Genomic DNA, 22603 nt, shown 5'->3' with positions numbered 1-22603 from the left:
TGGAGAAACTCTAAAAAAATCTTTGATTCAAAGATCAGGTAGAAAACCTCTCAAAGATTTCTCCAAAGTATGAATAACCTAGAAAAAACTCAATATAAAATAGGAATATCAGGTGTTAATTAGGCAGTTGTGATATAATCACATTCATGAATTAACAAACTTCAAATAAAAAATATAAAACATTCAAGCAGACTGTTACACTCACTATAGTCCTCCTGGAAAGTAAAGGCTATTTTGAAGGACTAATAAACAACTTTCATGTTCACTGTCTAAATTACTCACATCATCTGGATCTCCTGCCCATCAGGACATGGTTTTTTCTTTAGGTTTTCTATTGCTGGATTCTGCTACCTAGGCATCTTTTCCTCCAAGGAAGTCCTTCTCCTCCTCAACTGAATTCAGGAAGGTCAAGGAAGAGAAACTGATGAAAAGGGGTCTTACAAGAGAAAAGAGCTCATGTACTCCATTTAGGGAAAGTGGCTTCTTCCAGCAGAATCTATCCTTCGCTACTCTTAGATCCCAGTCATCTTGGCATAGCTCTCATCACTGACAACCAACTGGGAGCTTCCTGTAATGTAATGCAATGCTTTAAAGTTCCCAAAGCACTTTCTTTTATTATCTCTTTTTTTGTTTCTGGGGTTTTTTTTTGGCAAGGCAATGGGGTTAGGTAACTTGCCCAAAGTCACACAGCTAGTGTGTATCAGGCAACTGAGGCTGGTTTTGAATTCGGGTCCTCCAGACTCTAGAGCTGGTACTCTATCCACTGCATCACCTACCTTCCCATATATATGTATGTATGTATGTATGTATGTATGTATATACACACATATATATGTATGTACATATATATATATGTAATTTTTTTAGTTCAAATCTATGATGCCACTATCTATATTCTAGTCCATGAAGGCTTCCATTCCTGGTCAATTCCGTAACCCAAGACTCCTTTCTCTCTCCATCACATAATCAGCTGTTGCTTCTTTCTTATTAGCTCTTCTACCTTCTTCATGCAAATGTTTTCCTGGTCTACAGTAGATGCTAAATAAAAAATATTTAAAAGGAAAAACAAATGATAGGAAAGTGCTTGCTTCATAAAATGCGTAAAAATGTAGGTTTCTCCTTCTTCCACATCTGTAACATCAGTACAGCCCTGCTAATTCTTAGGAGAATTCTTCCTAGTGAGGAAGGTTTTGAAAGCTTTACTAAATGCCTAACCTTTTAGCCTGAAAACTGCTTTCCTAGGAGGCAATGAGACATTTTGGAGAGCTAAAGAGCCCCCTTGTGGCTTGAAAGCAGTAATGTAGCTTCCCAAAGGCTGTAATACACATTCTACAGAAGTAGCCAAAGTATCTCAGACAGGTGGAAAATGATCACCTGAACTAGTCATTTGTGAGTCCAGCTTATATAAAAGAAAAATTTCAAAAATTAAATTCAATAAAATATTCAACTTCATGAATTTGTGAATTGTCATATATATTTGCATATATGAATGTATATACACATATACATAAGTATATATGTACAATTGAACTAGTCATTTGAGTGTCCAATTAATATTTAAAAATTTTAAAAATGAAATGCAATAAAAAAATTCTATTTGAAAAATATTTATGAACTGCCATATATATGTATATATATACATATACATATACATACACATACATATATATATATATATATATATTCACATCTTTGTGCATGTAAGACAGGCCAGCTATGTAGACAAATGGAGTGTAAATCCTGAAATCAGGAAGCTTCAATTTTCTGGGCTCATATCTGATTTCAGCCACTTGCTAACTCTGTGACCCTGAACAAGTCACTTAACCCTATTTACTTGTTTCCTCATCTGTAAAATGAACTAGAGAAGGAATAAACCATTTAATGATCTTTTCCCTGAAAACACCAATAAAGTCCTGAAGAGTTGTACCTGACTGAAAAGAACTGAACAATATAAGGTACCATTTAATTGGTTGAACAAAAATGAAAGACACTTTGCCTACTCTCTAAGAGCTTACAGTCTAGTAGAGACAGTATAGATCCATATAAACTCTAAGGTTTAAAGTTCCATTTTCGAGAAGAGGAAGACATAATCAAGATGAGGGACTTTCTGGGGGGTCACAGAGCTAGTAGAGATGTGATTAGAATCCAAGTCTTCCTGATACGGAATCTAGCATTCTTGCCACAAAGCTCTTTTATGAATAAATATACACTAAAATAGTGTGAGATGAAATGCGGAATGGAATGAAAAGGGAGAAACTTCTATGAAAGGTTTGGGAGAAGTGGAATCAACAGAAAATAAAGATAGGAATGCTACAAAGCAGAGGTGAATGGGCATTGGTTTCCTACTACAAAGAACCACTTATGTCAAGGAACAGAAATATGTCATCATTCTTTTTATTCATGTCTTTTGAAAATCTACCTCCTCAATCTTGAATCTTCTAAATTCCCCTAGTTTATTAAGCATATTCTATCTCTCATCTGTGGATCATCAATATGTGACCTCCCCCTACAAGGTAATGGTAGTTCATTGCCTGAATATTACAGAATGAAACAAATGTCTACTTATTCCTAAAGTGAAGTGCATTACAATACAGGAAAATAATATATGTAGGGGTCAGGGATTGGATTCTGCTTTGGAGGAAATTTCCAAGCAAGTGTCAAGGTCATGCTCTGGGGTTCTGCAGCCTTATCTGCAGTCTTATTGGGTCAATTGTCATACAATTTTTATTTTTGGAGTAGAGGCCAATGGAAAATATAGGCCAGAGAGGTTCTGAAAAGTTGCTGGTGGATATATATATATATATATATATATATATATATATATATATATATGTATATACATATATATGCATATACATATGTGTGGCATTTATTGTCTACGTCATAAAAGACTATGTCTTCAGCCTCATAATCCAAAAAGATCTCCACTTTGTGGAGTTCCTCTTTTAAGGGAATGTTCATCTTAGGTGTGGTACAAAATAAATACTTTTTTTGTCTTAGACTCAAAAGTCAATAGCCAGTAGAAGAAAATGGTGAAACCTCTCCAATTTTTTTTGCAGAGGTTGTACAAAGACCAACATCCCAAGAACAACTGTTTCCCACTATCACCTCCCAACAATGTCTCCCAGACATGAAACTCTGAAGTGCTAGAACAGTACCACATAAATCGGATCTTTTCAGAAAATAAAGCAATTTCTTCCATGAATCTCTTCCTTTCATTGTTTTCATATCTGAGGACAAGAGGATTCCAGGATAGGCAGTTTCAGGATCCAGACTGATTTCATGGAATTTTTTCTTGATCACATCTCTGAACTTGCAGTTCCTCATCATGTGAAATGTGAGCAATCTGAAGGATCAGCACTGTCTCCAGCTGTCGATTAGGCCACAGATTCTTCATACACTTCTTTTTGCACTTAAAACATTGAAATCCAGACTTTGAATTCTTGCATCCTGCACAGAAATTGTGACCACATTCTATAGAAACAGCACATGTCCTGAGATCTAGGCAGATGGGCACTTCAGTTCTTCGCAAAGATTTGAAAAGAGATATGAGGCCATAACTTCTATTGATGTTTCTCATTTAGACCTACCCCTGAATTTTCCAGGCAGAAATGCAAAAGAGATTTATCTTCCTTCCTTGACACAAGTCCATTTCTGGCTAGGCTATTGACTCTCTTGTGATTCATGGGGTGTATGACCAGTGGTCTTTCACAATCTAATACAAAGATAAGAGAGCTTATTTAACCAGAATACCTTTGGCTGCCTTCTCTAAGTGTATATATTCAGTGGAGTTTCTAAGGAACCCCATGGAAGTTTGGAAAAATAGAGTGGACACAGAAAGGGTTACCCAGGCTAGCATTCCATAAAGAGAATAAAGTGTTTTCCTAATTCATTCCCCCATCCCTTTGTGTTTCCCTCTATAGTTGTTTAAATTTCCTCTTTACCTACTTTGATTGCCATAATTCTCCAGAATCTGAAAGATTTAATAGCATTTATATTTTTCTAATTTGATATGCTTTTCTTCTCATGCATATTTTCATTAAAAAAAAAGTTTGAGGATGTTAAATGGCGCAGTGAAAAGAGCATGATTCCTGGAGTCAGGAGGACCTGAGTTCAAATTTGACTTGGGTAAGTCATAACTCCTTTGCCTTTCAAAAAAAAAAAGAGGCTTTTTTACTTAGCTGTGTGACCTTGGGCAAGTTTCTTAACCTCATTGCCTTGCAAAAACAAAAAAAGAAAATAAAAAAAAAGAAAAGAAACATTTGCAAAGGATTAGTGCTTTAAGAAAGAGATGAGTTGCTAATGGCTCTTTAGCATCAGTGGACTTACGTTTTTGGACAGCCTTGGTAAAATTCTCTACTGCTCCTCCAATCACACCATGGAGCAGGGAACAAGATCAGCCTTACCCTATCACTTCTACAATTTTAAGACTCCTTTCGTAGCTCGTTAGACCACCTCTCTGGGTCCATCCGTTACTAGATATTTTGAGTAATATATACAGAATTGTAAAGGAGAAATTCCCGCTTCTTCCCTTAATATTTTTTGCTTTTCTAGGGATAGATGCATTACCCTTAGATTAATCTACTATTTTTTAGGGGTTTTTTTTGCAAGGCAAATGGAGTTAAGTGGCTTGCCCAAGGCCACACAGCTAGGTAATTATTAAGTGTCTGAGACCGGATTTGAACCCAGGTACTCCTGACTCCAAGGCCAGTGCTTTATCCACTACGCCACCTAGCTGCCCCCAGATTAATCTACTATTATCCCCCACCCCCGCCATGAACCTTTTTACAGGAGTGTTTGCCTTTAGGACTTTTTTGCTACTGACATATTCATAAATGCCAGCCAAATAGTAACCAGGAACCTGGCACCTTACTTCCTCACAGTGTGTAAGCCCAATTACACCAGCACATCCTGCAGGATCCACCAGCAGTTCATCAAAAATGGGAGCAACTGCACTGGTGACCTGGAGGTGATTGAAAAGGCCCAGAGATCCTTTCCCTCCAAATATGCTGCTTTAAGCATTTACTCAGCTCTGTATGTTACAGTGAGTAAGTGAGTGAGTGATCCCATCCTGGGATCTGTGGACCCTTCATTGAGGAGCCTCCTAACACCTTCAACCTTCAAATATCATGACTCCTTTGGAGAATCAACAAAGGAACCAAAATTTGAGTTTGAAGGTGCTCAAAGATCATCCAGTTCAACCGCCTCATTTTACACTCAATTAGCACAATTAATCCAATTCTATGTGAAAAGCATTATTCTGAAATATACTCTGTGCTATGTCATAAATGGCTCGAGAATACTTAGTCCAGAGTGCTTAAAATGATTTTTATTAAGATATCTTAACAAAATGGCACACCTCTCTCATGGTCAGAGAGAGGAGAGGGGAAATCCCAACATACAATCTTTTATGCACTTTGAAAGACTTTGTTCCTGCCCCTTCATGCCAACATAACCTGGGGTCACAAATCTAATTGATACTTTGGCTCCTATATGTTTCTCCATCCTGCTAATTATACTAATGAGCAAGAACAGATAGATCTCTTTGAGCATGTGCAAAGGAGAAGGTCAAGATTAGGTTACTCTTTCTTCACCAGTTAAAGACTAGATTCTTCTAATCTAGTTTGCCACATTTGGAATGAGATTAGGACAACTATCCCAGTTTTGTGATTGACTGGAACCATTCCCCCTTTGTAATAGATTTCAAAGGGGCCTCCCTCCACACCTTGTGAAGACCAACAATGCCCTTCTTTCCTCATACTGTATATACAAAAAAGATAGCCCTCCAGGAATTTATGTTCTAAAACCAACAGGAAACATTAACATTTCTATTATACTTTGAGACTTGTGAAGTATTTTAAATACAGTTTACCATTGAAGCCTATAGATTATTCTTTCTATTTTAAAACTGAGGAAAATGAGTTGTTTGGGGTAGCTCAGCTAGTAAATATCTGAACCCAAGTTTTCCAACTACAAAGAGAGGGCATCTTCCATTATCACATAATTCTTTTGAATGATTAGATAATTAGATAATGCATCCTAATATAAGTAAGTATAAATAATTTACAGAGATATAGTATTAACCATAGGGAATCAGTGAAAACTTTGAGATGAGAAAAGAATAAAAGGATTTGCTTCAGGTCACATCCAAGTTAGTGGCAGAGACCCCCCAGACACCCACTTTCTGCTCATTCATACTATATCTCTCTTTCTTAATCTAAAGTTTTTTCTTAGCTTTTGAATAGCAGAATTGTCCACAAACACAATTCCTCTTGCAACAAAGCCAGAGATGACAAAGAATGATGGTAGAGTGACTCTGTGATGATATCTAGTGTAGGTTTAGAATAAAACCAAGTTTCCTTTTTTTTCTCCCCTTGAAATCCTTCTCTATAACATGAGGAGGAACAGAAGGAACATTCCGTCACTTTTTAACCTCTTGTCCATTAAATTTAGCAAACAATAAGGGTCTATTGTATACAAGGCACTTTCTGGAGATACAAAAGGAAAAAAATCCCTGCCTTTGAGTAGCTTTTGGAATAATCTATACAACAAACATTTATTAAATGTCTAATTGCATACAGATCACTGCACTGGCTTCAGAAGGAAATACAAAGTTTAAAGGACTGCAGCCTCTAGAAGTTCTCACATCCATGCATAATCCATGAACAAAGGGGAAAATCTTGCAAATAAATTCATGGGTGACAGACCCATTGGGAAAGGAAAGAAAAATGATTCCCCCTCTTGGTCTTCCTGCTCTGCCCTGAAATTGCAGCAACTTGGGAGGGGAAAAAATCCACAGTCTTGTAGTTCTCACACTTCTGACTCACCATTCTACACACTAGAAAAGCTGCCTAAGTGAGTGGGATTCAACTTGAAGGTTACCCTGAAGTAAAAGGATGTGCATTCACCATTGTTAAGACTTTTCCAATATCCCTGACCCTCTAAGACCAAAACCTCTCCATAGCCTTGACTGCAAAGTGGATGCTGTATTTAGGGTGGTGGCAATAGAGTGGACAGGGCACTGAACTTAGAGTCAAGAGACACCCAGATTCAGATCCCACCTCAGCACCCACCAGCTGTGTGACCCTGGTCAAGTCAACCTCTCTCGTATCTGTTTCCACACCCATTAAAAATGAGAGGGATGCACCTCATGTCCTCTAAGTTACTTTCCTTCTGGTTCTCAATCTGTGTTTGGATGCTCTATTATCTTAAAGATATCTGTGCAGCTAAAAAGAATCTCCTTCCTATTTTGCAATTGCTACCATTGATATGTTTCAGAATTTTTAAATGTTAAGCTAAATATGCTTTGGCATATGACAAACAACAACAAAGAAAATGCTATAGATCTTCATTTTTAATAAATTATTTAATTCATTGAATTCTCCTCCAACCCCCATTATATCTTTGCATCATCTAGATTCTAGGACAATATGCTATTCAACAAATACTTAGTAATTTTCTATTATGTACAAGTCAGTGTTTTAGACTCAGCCATAAATCTGTCTTTATTAAATCACTTTCCATATTCTCACCAGGGTTTTGGATAGTTTATTAGTTGAGCTATAATGTCAAATCATCAGATAGAGACAGGGTAAACAATTCAGCCTCCTTTGAAGGTTTTTGATTTTCTAAGAGTCAGAGACAGAGATAGAGACAGGTAGAGAGAGACAAACAGCTTGTAGAAAGAAAGCTAAACAATAGCTGTAATAGACAGAAAGAGGCAGACAGACAGACAGACCTAGCCAAATATATTATAACCTTGCACGTATTTACCAAAGTCACAGCTGAAGCCAGTACAAATACAATTTAACCAAAAAAACCCTGTAGATTCCACCCATCCCCCCCCACCCCAAGCAAGCTGCTACAATTTCAGGTCAGAGCAAGATCAAGGGAACCATACCTGTAGATACAGACTATAGAATGTATCTTAAAGACTTGGAATGTTATTTCCCAAGTTGCCTAATTCCATTTGACTGGGAAACAGTGGGGGTAGGAGTAGGAACACAGTCTTTGCTAATCATCTTTCTCTATGAAGTATATTTATTCAGGAGGTGTGGGGACCGAGAAATCCTAGATAAATTCTAAGCTATTCCAAAAAAGCAAAAGCAATTAAATTTAGTAACAAAATAGGTTATAAAATAACAAATTCAATGATGGAAAAACCCTTTAGTTCAATACTTTTATTTACAGAAATGAAAATACTCTCATTAAAAATTGGTTATTGTTAAAGGAAAGATTTGAGCAGTCTTTTTATCTGATTTCCATTACTTAGGCAAGTTTAGGTGTATTTTATTAAAGATTTTATTTGAGTTTTACAATTTTTCCCCCATCTTACTTCTCTCCCCCACCCCCCCCACCCCACAGAAAGCAAGCTGTCAGTCTTTACTTTGTTTCCATGTTGTACATTGGTCCAAATTGAGTGTGATGATAGAGAGATCATTAAGGAAGAAACAAAAAGTCTAAGAGATAACAAGATCAGACAATAAGATATCTGGGTTTTTTTTCTAAATTAAAGGGAATAGTCCTTGAACTTTGTTCAAACTCCATGACTTTTTATCTGGATACAGATGGCACTCTCCTTTCCAGACAGCCCAAAATTGTTCCCGATTGTTGCACTGAATGGAATGAGCGAGTCCATCAAGGTTGAACATCACCCCCATGTTGCTGTTAGGGTATACAGTGTTTTTCTGGTTCTGCTCATCTCACTCAGCATCAGTTCATGCAAATCCCTCCAGTCTTCCCTGAATTCCAATCATACCTGGTTTCTAATAGAAAAATAGTGTTCTATGACATACATATACCACAGTTTGCTAAGCCATATGCCAAGAAGGACATTTACTTGATTTCCAAATCTTTGCCACCACAAACAGGGCTGCTATGAATATTTTTGTACAAGTGATGTTTTTAACCTTTTTCATCAGCTCTTCAGGGTATAGACAAAGTAGTGGTATTGCTGTGTCAAAGGGTATGCTCATTTTTGCTGCCCTTTGGGTATAGTTCCAAATTTCTATCCAGAAAGGTTGTTTGAGTTCACAGCTCCACCAACAGTGTAATAGTGTCCCAGATTTCCCACAACCCTTCGAACAATGATCATTATCCTTTCTGGCCATATTGACCAGTCTGAGAGGTGTGAGGTGGTACCTCAGAGAAGCTTTAATTTGCATTTCTCTAAAAATTAATGATTTAGAGCTATTTTTCATATGGCTATGGATTGATTTGCTTTCCTCATCTTTAAATTGCCTTTGCATATCCTTTAACTATTTGTCAATTGGGAAATGACTTTTTGTTTTAAAAATATGACTCAGTTCTCTATATATTTTAGAAATGAATCCTTTGTCAGAATCATTAGTTGTAAAGATTATTTCCCAATTTCCTACATTACTTTTGATATTGGTTATAGTGGTTTTATCTGTGCAAAAGCTTTTTAATTTAATTTAATAGAATCAAAATCATCTAGTTTGTTTTTGGTGATGTTCTCATTCCTTAGTCATAAACTGCTCCCCTTTCCATAGATCTGACAGGTAAACTAGTCCTTGATCTTCTAATTTGCTTATAGTATTGTTTTTTATGTCTAAATCCTGTAACCATTTGGATCTTATCTTGGTAAAGGGTGTGAGGTGTTAGTCTAACTTCCAATTTTCCAGCAGTTTTTATCAAAGAGGGAGTTTTTATCCCAACTGCTGGACTCTTTGGGTTTCTCAAACAGTAGATTACTATATTCATTTCCTGCTAATGCACCTCGTCTATTCCACTGGTCCACAACTCTATTTTTTAGTCAATACCAAACAGTTTTGATGACTGATGCTTTATAATGTAATTTTAGATCAGGTAGGGCTAAGCCACCTTCTTTTGAAATTTTTTTCATTAAATTCCTGGAAATTCTTGACTTTACTTTTTACTTACAACTTTTTCTAACTCATTAAAGTAATTTTTTGGAATTTTGATTGGGAGGGCACTAAACAGGTAGTTTAGTTTTGGTAGAATTGTCATTTTTATTATATTAGTTCTACATATCCATGGACAATTGATATTTGCCCAAGTATTTAAATCTGATTTAATTTGTGTGAGAAGTGTTTTATAATTGTTTTCAAAAAGTTTCTGAGTCTGTCTTAGCAAATAGATGCCCAGGCATTTTATAATGTCTGAGATTACTTTGAATGGGATTTCTCTTTCTAGCTCTTCCTGCTGTATCCTGCTAGACATATATAGAAAAGTTGAGAATTTTTGAGGGTTTATTTTATAACCTGCAACTTTGCTAACATTGCTAATTGTTTCCAGTACTTTTTTTTGGATGATTTCTTGGGATTCTCTAGGTAGACCATCATGTCATCTGCAAAGAGTGAGAGTTTTGTTTCTTCCTTCCCAATTCTAATTCCTTCAATTTCTTTTTAATCTCTAATTGCTGAAGCTAACATTTCTAATATCAGATTGAATAGTAGTGGCGATAATGGGAACTCTTGTTTCACCCCTGATCTTACTGGGAATACCTCTAGCCTCTCCCCATGGTTTCAGATAGATACTATTAATTATTCTAAGGAACAGACCATTTATTTCTACACTCTATAGTGTTTTTAATAGGAATGGGTACTGTATTTTGTCAAAAGCTTTTTCAGCATCTATTGATATAATCATATAATTTCTGATAGGTTTGTTGTTGATACAATTAAGTATACTAGCAGTTTTCCTAATGTTGAACCAACCCTGCATTCCTGGAATAAATCCTTCTAGATCATAATGTATTATCCCAGTGATAACTTGTTGTAATCATTTTGATAAGATTTTATTTAAGATTTTTGCATCTATATTCATTAGGGAGATAGGTTTAAAATTTTCTTTCTCTGTTTTAACTCTTCCTGGTTTAGGTAACAGCACCATATTGGTTTCATAGAAAGAGTTAGGCAGAGTTCCATCTTTCCCTATTTTCCCAAAAAGTTTATATAGAATTGGAAGCAATTGTTCCTTAATGTTTGGTAGAATTCACTTGTGAATCCATCAGGCCCTGGAAATTTTTTCTTAGGGAGTTCTGTAATTACTTGTTGAATTTCTTTTTCTGAGATAGGATTGTTTAGGTATTTAATCTCCTAATCATTTAACCTGGGAAACTTATATTTTTGGAAACATTCATCCATTTCACTTAGATTATCAAATTTATTGGCATAGAGTTGGGCAAAATAATTTCAAATTATTACTTTAATTTCCTCCTCATTGGTGGTGAGTTCACCTTTTTCATTTATAATACTCACAATTTGGTTTTCTCCTTTTGTGCTAATCAAATTGACCAAAGGTTTATAAATTTTATTGGTTTTCCCATAAAACCAACTTTTGGCTTTATTTATTAATTCAATAGATTTTTAGCTTTCAATTTTATTAATTTCTACTTTAATATATAATTGGGGATTTTTAAATTCTGCTTTCTGTAATTTTTTTAGTTTCATATTTAGTTCATTGATTTCCTCTTTCTCTAATTTATTCATGTAAGCATTTAAAGATATATAACCCCTGAGAGCCTCTTTGAGTGAGTCCCATAGGTTTTGGTATGTTGTTTCATTATTATCATTATCTATGATAAAATGATTGATTCTTACTATAATTTGTTTTTTGGTCCACTCATTTTTTAAAATGAGGTTATTGAGTTTTCAATTGGTTCTGGGTCTGTATCTCCTTGGCCCAATATTGTATAGGAGTTTTATTGCATTGTGATCTGAGAAAGATATATTCACTATTTCTACCTTTCTGTAGTTGCTCATTAGGTTTTTATGGTCAATTTTTGTGTAAGTTCCATATACTGCAAAGAAAAAGGTATATTCTTTTCTATCCCTATTTAATTTCCTCCATAAGTCTACCATATCTAGTATTTCTAACAATCTATTTACCTCCTTAATTTCTTTCTTGTTTATTTTATGATTTGATTTATCTAGATCTGAGAGTGGGAGGTTCAGGTTGAGGTCTCCCACTAGTAGAGTTTTGAGGTCAATATCTTCATGTAGTTCTTTCAGCTTCTCCTCTAAGAATTTGGATGCTATCCCACTCTCTATGGCACTTTTTAGGAGGATAAAGTTTCCTTCATTATCTCTTTTAATGCTATCTATTTTTGCAGCTGCTTTGTCTGAGATAAGGATTGCTACCCTGCTTTTTTCACATTAGCTGAAGCAAAATATATTTTGCTCCCAACTTTTACGTTTACTCTATATGTATCTCTCTGCTTCCACTCTGCTATTTACTTACGTTTTAAGGGAGAGTTCATCCCATTCACATTCAAAATTATGATTACTAATTCTTTATTGCCCTCCATGCTATCTTCCCTCTGTTTGTATTTTCCTCCTTTACCCTGTTGTCCATATTCCCCAGTATTAGTTTCTGAATATCACCCCCTTCCATGTGTTTGCCCTCCTATATCACCCCTTTCCCTTTCTTTCTTCTTTCCCTTTTTACTTTCCTTTTGTTAGTTCCCTTTTTGCCCCCTCACCCTCCCTTTCTCTGTCCCCCACCCCTTTTCCCCTTTTAATACTTGAAAGGTTTGATATTTTTTAAGTTAACTGAGTATGTGTGTAAGTTAACTTTAAGACAAGTCTGATGAGAAGATTCATGTGTTTTTCATCTCCTCCCTTCTTCCCCTCTGTTACCATAAGTATTTTGTACTTCTTAGTGTAATGAGATTTACCCCATTCAGTCCCCTCACTCCTCCCATCTCCTTCCTGTCCCCCTTCATAAGGAGGAGGAGTTTTTAAAACCATTCTATCTGAGTCATAGAAAATTCTGAGTATCTGTCACTTCTAGCTAAGTATATTCTATCTAATAGAGTAAAAATTCTTGAGAGTTGTTAGAATCTTTCTCCCAAGTGGGGTTATACCCAGTTTCATCCCATTGGATATCAATCTCATGGATAGGTCATGAATGCCCATCAGTTCTGGTTAGCTATATTCTCTCTGTTAGATTTACAATTCTCAAGAATTACAAGAATCTTTTTCCTCAAGCTGGGATATAGCCAGTTTCAACTTATTGTATAACAGTTTATTTTTTCTTTTACTGCCCCACCCCTTTTTTTACCTTTTCATGTGAATCTTGAGCCTCCTGTTTGATGCTCAAATTTTCTGTTTAGCTCTGGTCTTTTCCTCAGGAATTTTTGTAATCCTTCCATTCTGTTAAATGTCCATCTTTTTCTCTGGAAGAGAAGGCTCAATTTTACAGGATAGTGGATTCTTGGCCCCATTCGAAGCTCCCTTGCTCTTCAAAATGTCTCAGTCCAGACCCTTCGATCCTTTAATGTTGATGCAGCCTATTTAAATGGTTTCTCTCTGGCTGCTTGCAGGATTTTCTCTTTTATCTGATAGTTCTGGAATTTGGTCACAACATTCTTTGGGTTTTCATTTTAGGATCTCTTTCTGGAGGGGATTGATGTATTCTTTCAATAACTACTTTGCCCTCTTGTTCCATGATATCAGGGCAATCTTCCATCACCAGATCCTGTAATATTAAGTCCAGGCTTTTCAGGAAGTCCAATAATTCCAGATTGCCCCTTCTTGACATGTTTTTGAGGCCAGTGGTTTTGCTGATGAAGTATTTTACATTTTCTTCTATTTTTCTATTTTTTTATTTTGTTTAACAGGCTCTTTCTGTCTCATGAAGTCATTAGTTTCTGCAGACTCCATTCTTTTTTTTTTTAGGGAGGAGTTTTCTTCATTAACCTTTTGCAACTCCTTTTCCAATTGGTCAATTCTACTTTTGAAAGAGCTTTCCATTTGACCAACTGAGGTTTTGAGAGAATTATTTTCTTTTTGAATTTGCCCAACTGATGATCTGAGAAATTTATTCTCATTTTGTATTTCTCCACTTGAGGATCTGATTTAGTCTCATTTTTGTTTTTGAGCAATTGTATTTTCTAATGATTTGTTTTCTTGTTGCAAGGTATTAATTGTCTCGCCCAAATTTTCCAGTTGATTTTTAAACTCCTTCCTTATTTCTTCAAGGAGGTCTTTCTGTGCTGGAGACGAGGTCATATTCTACTCAGAGGTTTTAGGTCTCTCTGACTTAGGGTCTTTTCCTTCCAAGTATTTTTGTATGGATCCACCTTTCCACTGACTTTTCTTCATTTTGCTAAGACCTTGAGTTGGGAAGGACTGGTTCTTGGGGGTTTTGTGTTGGGATCCCTAGAGGCTTTACTCACTAAGTGCAATTTCTCTGGCTGGCCAGTAGGGGGTGCTTGTTGCTTTCTCTGGAGGGTCTCTGACCTTGATTGAGGCCTTCTCCCTTAGCTTGAAGGGAGCAATTGAAGATATTGAATTCTTTTGTCTTCAATCAATTGTGGGCTTTACCCTGGGGTGAGATCATCATCCCTCTCCCTATTGTCAGATGGGCTGCTTCTTCTGCTCTCACACCTGTGCCTGAGGCAGAAGTAGTCTGCAACTGTTCTGGGAAGAGACCCCAGCTGCAATGGAGGCATGGACTCAGAGTTCCTCAGACCAGAGGAGCCCAGGGATGGTGACCACACCTCTTCTGCACCAGAACTCTCCCCCCAGCCCTATTGGCAAGCTCCAGAGGGTCAGTGCCAACACCAATGCCTCTGCTCCCTAGTTGACTCAAGCCCCCGTGGTCTAGCCCCCTACTGATCTAGCAAGTAGGTCTCTCAGGCAGACTCCCCAGCTCCACTTCAGCTGCTAATCTGGCTGATCCAGGACTGATCCGCCCTCTGCATGAGGACTCACCATCTGGAACTCACCCAAGACAAATCCTGAGGTAGATGTTCTTTCTCTGGGCTTTTCTTTCTGGGTTTTGTGGGTTGGATTTCTGTTATAAGGTTTGTTTCATATCATAGATGGGGAAAGATCAATAGACTTTAGAACTCTGCCTGTCTTCTCTCTGCCACCTTGGCCAGAAGTTTAGGTAAGTATTTTTAAAGGCAATTTGGCACACTAGAGAGAATCATGGACTTAGTACAAGAATTCTTGACCTTTTCTGTGTCATGAATCCCTATATATTGAAGCCTAAAGTTCCAATATCAGAATTTTTGTTGTTGTTCTTATTGATTTGTTCTTAGTTGTGTCCAACACTCCATGATCCCAGTTAGGGGTTTCTTGGAAGAGATACTAGAATGCTTTGTCATTTCCTTCTCCAGTTCAGGGAAAAATGAGGCAGGGTTAAGTGACTTGTCTAGCGAATAAATGTCTGAGAACAGATTAGAGGTTCCTGACTCCCAACTGGCACTCTATGCGCTTAGCTTCCCAGAATGCTTTTAAATGTATGTCTGTGGGAGTGGCAAGTGGTACAGTGGATAGAGCACCAGCCCTAGAGTCAGGAGTACCTGAGTTCAAATCTGACCACAGACACTTAATAATTACCTAGCTGGGTGGCATTGGGCAAGCCACTTAATCCCATTTGCCTTGCAAAAACCTAAAAAAAAATGTATGTCTCCAAATATAAATATATGTGTGTGTGTGTTTATATATATATACATGTATATGTATATGTGTGTGTATGTGTATGTGTATCTGTATCTGCATATATATGTACATGTATATGCATATATATATTTATATACTTGGAATTACCAATGAAATCAATTACTTTTAAATATAGTTACCAAGATAGTTATACACACACACACACACACACACACACACACACACACACACACAGGAATTTATGTTTGTATTTGTAAAGTAAAATAAGGGCAGCTAGGTGGCAGAGTTGTTAGATCACCGGACATGGAATCAGGAGAACCTGAGTTCAAATGTGGCCTCAGACACTTTATAATTGTCTAGCTGTGGAACCTTGGACAAGTCACTTAACTCCAATGCTTTAAAAGAACAAAAAAAATTTAAAAAGAAAAGTACAAAAATATTAACAGTAACTCCCTTGTGAAATGTTCAAAGAATATTTCTAGAAGAATCAAAGACTATTTTCTGGCTCCTCCAAGCTACTATCTATCTTCTTCTTCCATGGCAACCCAAGATCCTCACATTCAATTAAGGCACCAATATGATCTTTCTGGTATTAGAACCTATTAGGGCTAACAGTGACAATGACTGCTGGGGGAATCCCTTCCCTACTCCTAGCTATCTCCCTCACTCCTCTCCTACAGCAGGGAACAGACTTTTTAAAGAGGAGACAAAAACTTTTCTTCCACAGAGAGGAATTAGATTGAATATGAAAAACTCCCATGACTTAAGAAAATATATCTTCCCTTCAGTAGCTTCACCTCTATTTCTTCAACTGCTCAGCTTCATTTCAGTTTACACTTGGAACCTTCAAATGATTTTTGTACTTGATCCCTCCACAATGTGTCACCAGCCAAAAAACTTTTCCAAAATTTCATTTCAGAAAAATATTAGTTGTGTCCTTTGAAAAAATTTCAACATTTGCTAAACATCAGCTTGTGACAAGTTAAAAGATTAAGAGATATAGTTTCTGGATAATTTAATAATTTTATTAATAAGGCTCATGTACTTAATTAAAGAGGTCAGTGGCACTCTCAGATGTTAAAGTTGTCCTATAGTGAGTGATTCGCAAGTTTATATGCCCGTATAAAATTGGGTGTTTCTAAATATTACAGTGAGGAGGTCAATAGTACTATGAGGGTACTGAGCACCTACATCTTTGGCAAAGATATTTATCAATGTCTTTATCACCTGTCTGACAAAAAAAGGAGAATGCACATTTTTCCACACCAAAGTAAACAAAATGAACAGAAATTACCCATTCACCTAAACTTAGAATTTCTTTTTTTTTTTTAGATTTTTTCAAGGCAATGAGGTTAAGTGGCTTGCCCAAAGCCACATGGCTAGGTAATTATTAAGTGTTTGAGGTCCGATTTGAACCCAGGTACTCCTGACTCCAAGGCTGGTGCTCTATTCACTGCATCACCTAGCTTCTCCAACTTAGAATTTCTTTTACTGACTTTGATTAGTTCTTACCCATCCCAGCTGGGTAAAAGTTTTTCCCATGCTATTTGATTTCTGGACGAGGATGTAGAAAAGGGGGAAAACCTTGGTTCTGTTTCAGTAATTAGATATTAATATGAGAGGGAGAAATAATCATTTCTCTCAAACCCAGGTAAGGACTTTAAAGATCACCTATTCTTACCCAATTTCCCCCCACCTTTTTTTATTAAGCAGATCAAAATTGTAAGGTCAAAAGTCCAAGAAATCAAAAGACTTACCTAAATTGAAATGGTAGATTTGGGTCTACAATCCCAGTACTCTTCCTATTGTCATGTGATGTTTTCTTTTATTTTATGAGAGACTTGACTAGATCAAGTTTCAGGGTAGATAATTGAGCAGAGAGAATAATAGCAAAATCCAGGGTTAAGAAAGCTTTTTGAGGAATTGGTAACATTTCATTTCACAGTTTATAAAATTAAAATTAAAACATCATAGAAGAGTCCAGGAAAGGAATATAAAATAATTTGCATGGGAGAGGCATAGGGGAACAGGATATTTGTTGCTTATGCACAGGGAAGAGCATGGTGGGTAAACTGGGGTGGAATAGGGGACAAAGACAGAGGCAGAGTATTTAGATAGACACCCAAAGCAGAAAGAGATACAGGGCAAATTATTAGAAAGACAGAGAGAGACAGAGGCCAGGAAGAGGCAATTATGATCTTATGCAGCATAATAATAGATCTATCAGAAGAGGGGAATATTATAGACTATATTGGGAAATGTAAGTGGTATAAAAATTAAAAGATGAGTAAATATCTGTTTTCTAAAAGAATAATAGAGACAACTAACCAAGAACTGTGGGGGGGAGGGAGAAAATGGAAGACAAGAAGATGATATTTATGAAACTAGCAAAATCAAAGAAGGCTTCTTTTAAAAAAACTATTATTATGGTGATGCTGGATCATCATTCAACTATTAATAGAGGTTTTAGGATTTTCACCAATCATTGGTGGAAATGCAAGAAAAGGAGAAGATCTTTACTCTGATCATGGTCTTCAAAGGACCTGATTCCCCTCAGAAGTGGTCCTGGGGGTAATGGTTTCAATCTTTCTCCAACTTCTTTTTATTTTCATCCTATACAGAATGCATGTTGTACACAACTTCAAAGAAACACATGGCTCTCTTTCTAAACCCAAACCTGAGGATCCCTGAGAAATGCCTCTAATGACCTTTCCCAGAATAGAAAGTCCTCTGGTGACTCAGAGTACACAAGTATTATGAAAACCACCCATCAGCCACAAAGATGGGACTTGTGCAGATACTTGGGGTAAGAAGGAACATCAAAGAATGATGGGGAAATAGGGGCTTTAGAAGGTCACCTGATTTCTACCAATATCTATCAACAGGAATATAATGATGGGTCCATGAACATATCCATCCTGACAGCTAAGAGATTTCTTGAGTTTTAAAGACTTCCAAGAAAGCAGTTTTTACAGCTTCCTTTGGGTATCCACTTAGAACTTAACAACTTTCAATAATAGGCAGAAGAGGCAGTATGGATTACTACTTCTAAAACATGCTCACTATTTGAACTTAATATGATAAACATTTATTGAAAATCTTTTATGTCCCATGCACTATGTTAAGTGCTGGAGATACAAATAAGTAAATAAAGACAGTTCCTACCCTCAAGAGACTTAGAATCTACTTGGGGAAGACAGAGCACAAACAGATCTTAAAAAGATGGTGGAAGGGGGAGTGGAAGATGGAGATGGTCATGATTCCACTCCAAACACAGCAACTGGTAGCAAATGAAGAGATGGCTACTATTTTCAGTCTTTTTAAAAGGGAAACTATGGGTTTTTTTTTTTTGGTCAGAGAGGCAAAAGCAATTGATGAGGTCCAAGTAGCAATCCTCATGATGATGATGAGCTTATTCCAGAACCAAGAGCAGTCACTCTCCTTCTCTGTGTTAAATTTCTTAAAACAAGAAAGGAAGTGCCAACTTTCACTCAAAGGAAGTCACTAGAATACTCCTGGAGAGTAATTCTTCCTTCCTGGGTCCATTTGATTGGGTGTCAGAGCAAGTAAGAAGGTTCGAAGATAATTTTCATTACTTGCAGCTGATGTAGCTAGCAATTCCATAAAAATAAGGGAGATATAGATAGATAGATAGATAGATAGATAGATAGATAGATAGATAGATAGATAGATAGATATACTGTTTAGGATTTTCAACAAATTTAGAACAAGAGGTAACAGGATCCTCTCAGGTTAGGTTACCCAGACACTTTCATTATTTCAGAAGTTTAGTCAAGATGACAGGCTGTCCAATGTTTTGTTTTTTTCCCCAATGGGGGATGAAGTTACAGGGACAGAGGGATGTCTAAACTATGGAATAACTTTAAGATCAGGTATGTTGCTGATGAGAATGTTTCCTCTATAGTTAATCTCAGACTATTTTAGTTTGGTAGGCATTATCTCATTAATCTTATCAGAATATCTAGATGAGTCCCCAGGTGAGAAAGAAGTAGACCAGGTTACTTTTCTTTCAACTCTAAGGCTATTATTTCTAGGGTGATGATTTCTGCAAACTCACAGAACAGAGGTTTCATACATTTCCTCTACAAAACAAAACTAAATTATCTATAGATTAGATAGTCCAAGTGTGATGGCACCTTTACAGGACTATGTCTCTGAGTATCTTAGAGAAATCTTTTTGCTCTTCATATCCACTGAAGTCTGAAATGTGACCTCATGTCTTCCTGCCTACAGGTCTAGTACTTTGGGCCATCATGCATTAATATAAAATTCTAAAGTCAGTGACCCAAGAATCAAAACCCACTGACTGGGAAATAGCTTTCCTCCCCATCAGACTGGATCCTACAGATAAAAAGGCACCTGCTCTCAGATAAAATAGTATCAGCAGAGATACCCTACTTACTTTATGGACTTTTAAGATCTGAGAATTAATCCTTCTAGATGTCATATCCCAGACTTGAGGATTATTAGGCTATTTCTAAAGTGGAAAATTTAATAGGGACAGAATGTTGCTAGGGGAAATTCCCTAGCACCTGGAGCTTTCCACAAATGTGGGGGGTGGGGCTGTGTCACCAGAAATCTTCAAGTGAAGCAAAACTCATTGAGAATTTGGAGGGAATTCCTGCCCAGATGTTGCATAAGATTCAATAGCCTCTGTCATTCCTTCCAGTTCTGAGATTTCATTATTTTAGGGCCGTAGTCATATATTGTCAGAGATGAATTGGACCAAAAGGATTCCAAATTTTATATTGTTTAAAGGAGAGGAAAATGAGACTACTTAAATTGTGACTTGAAAAAGTCATCTAATGAGAAGACCAGTTACGATTAATACCAAGGATTCTTGCCAGGCCAATGCTCTTTCTATTGTGATTACTCATCTCCAAACTGGCAAGAATCTCAGGTTGAAAAGCTCATATTGCCAATACGCCAAGTGCTGAGAAGCCAAGGGCATGATGGAGAGAGGGGGCAGATGTGGGGGGGGGCAGGGTTAGCTTAATCATGACCCAATTTCAAGAAGTTAAATTTCTTCTTCATGGGAATTTCCATGCAATATATTCCCAGGATTATCTGAAAAACCCAATATTTTTTTCAAATAAAAGGCAACATACTGATTCTCTTACCAACAGTCTCCAAATTCAAGGACCCTTAATATGACTAAATTAAGCACAAACCATAGTAGATGATTTTTCATGTTTCATTGGGATTTTGATAAAGCTGCAGTTTATCAAATTTACTGCAAGATTTTAACTTTCTGCTCAGTGATTCATTATACACCTTTATTTGTCAATCTATATTGTTGCATCTAAATATATATTGATGTGCTGTCCATATATGAGATGAGGAAATTTTAGTATGCATCATTTTTCACATTGTGGGTTCTATAACATCATTCACCAAGTCAGAATTGAGTTAAGTAAATGTCTTTGATGTCAAAATCATCAGATAGAATTTCCAAAGATGCTAAGCAATTGTTGCACCACTTTTCCCCTTCCTCACCTCTGATGAATGGCATAAAAACTATAAACCATGGGGTAAATGTTCTCTTGCCTTCCAGGATAGATTGATTCTAGTACCTCTAAAGATATTTATTCATTCATTCATTGATTCATTCATCCATCTATCCATCCATCCATCCTATTAAGTTATAGCTTTCTTTAAATTGAGATGAAAATTGAAAAATGTTACCCTATTCTACAGTGAAAATACCACTATTGCCATCCTCAGTGTAGTCTCTACCCTATCTCATCATTGCCTGTTATGTGAAAGTTCAATGCTAGGTGCTGTGAAGGATAAAAAGATGAATGAGATGTCATCATTGACCTCAAGGAATTTATGGTTTAGAAAAGTATACAGAGAGAATCATAACAATATTACTAATGAAGTGTTTTAAACATCTTAAAATGCTCTAGAAATGTTATATCAAAGATATGATTAAGAGAGAATCAACAATAAAGTTACTAATGGAGTATTTTAGACATCTTAAAATGTTATGGTACCACCTCACAACTCTCAGATAGGCCAATATGATCAGAAAGGATAATGATCATTGTTGGAAGGGTTATGAGAAATCTGGGACACTACTACAATGTTGGTGGAGCTGTGAACTCATCTAACCTTTCTGGAGAGAAATTTAGATCTGCACCCAAATGGCAACAAAAATGTGCATACCCTTTGATCCAGCAATACCACTACTGGGTCTATACACTGAAGAGATGATGAAAAGGGGTTAAAACATCACTTGTACAAAAATATTCATAGCAGTCCTGTTTGTGGTGGCAAAGAATTGGAAATCGAGTAAATGTCCTTCAATTGGGGAATGGTTTGGCAAACTGTGGTATATGTACATCATGGAACATTATTGTTCTATTAGAAACCAGGAGGGATGGGAATTCAGGGAAGCCTGGAGGGATTCGCACAAACTGATGATGAGCAGAATCAGAAAAACACTGTTATACCCTAACAGCAACATGGGGGTGATGATCAACCTTGCTGGACTTGTTCATTCCATCAGTACAACAATCAGGGCCAATTTGGAGCTGTCTGCAATGGAGAATACCATCTGTATCTGGATAAAGAACCTTGGAGTTTTAACAAAGTTCAAGGACTATTCCCTTTAACTTAGAAAAAACTGATATCTTATTGTATGATCTTGTTATCTCATACTTTTTGTTTCTTCCTTAAGGATATGATTTCTCTCTCATCACACTCAATTTGGATCAATGTACAACATGGAAACAATGTAAAGACTGACAAATTGCTTTCTGTGGGAGGAGGGAAGTAAGATGGGGGAAAATTGTAAAACTCAAAATAAATAAAATCTTTAATAGAAGAAAAATGTTACAGAAAAATTTCAATAAAGTGATTATTATTGGGATAGTCACAAAGAGCTAGAGAGGTTCAGAGCAAGGTTGCGAGGTCATGAATCATCTATGATTTCCTACTGGGGGTGGCTTTAAAGATGACTAAAATATCAACAAATAGAAATAAGAAAAAGCATTTTGGGGCAAGGCAACATCATGAGCAAAGATTCAAAGGCAGGTAAGCATGGGAGATATGTGCATAAGAGTCAATTGGACTGGAGTATATGGGGACCGAAGGGTAATGAGATAACCCAATGTTCAGGTGCCCACATCTTTGTGTTTGCTCTCCAGAATCATTTGGCCTCCATTAATGAAATTACTTGA

At 36.6% G+C, this 22603-nt stretch overlaps 1 protein-coding gene across 1 annotated transcript in view; it reads left to right on the top strand.

Annotated features, from left to right (window-relative positions):
• Positions 1-22603, top strand: part of PLPPR1 (phospholipid phosphatase related 1) — a 189705-nt gene extending 167102 nt beyond the window's left edge. Inside the window, 3 exon segments of the mRNA XM_074199020.1 lie at positions 4808-5052; positions 18020-18149; positions 22571-22603. Coding sequence (XP_074055121.1) covers positions 4808-5052; positions 18020-18149; positions 22571-22603 — 408 coding nt within the window.

Source organism: Macrotis lagotis, chromosome 8 (genome assembly GCF_037893015.1).
Source record: "Macrotis lagotis isolate mMagLag1 chromosome 8, bilby.v1.9.chrom.fasta, whole genome shotgun sequence".
NCBI classification, from domain to species: Eukaryota; Metazoa; Chordata; class Mammalia; order Peramelemorphia; family Peramelidae; genus Macrotis; species Macrotis lagotis.
Note: the sequence above shows the minus strand (reverse complement) of the source record. Positions and strands in the feature narration are given on the sequence as shown.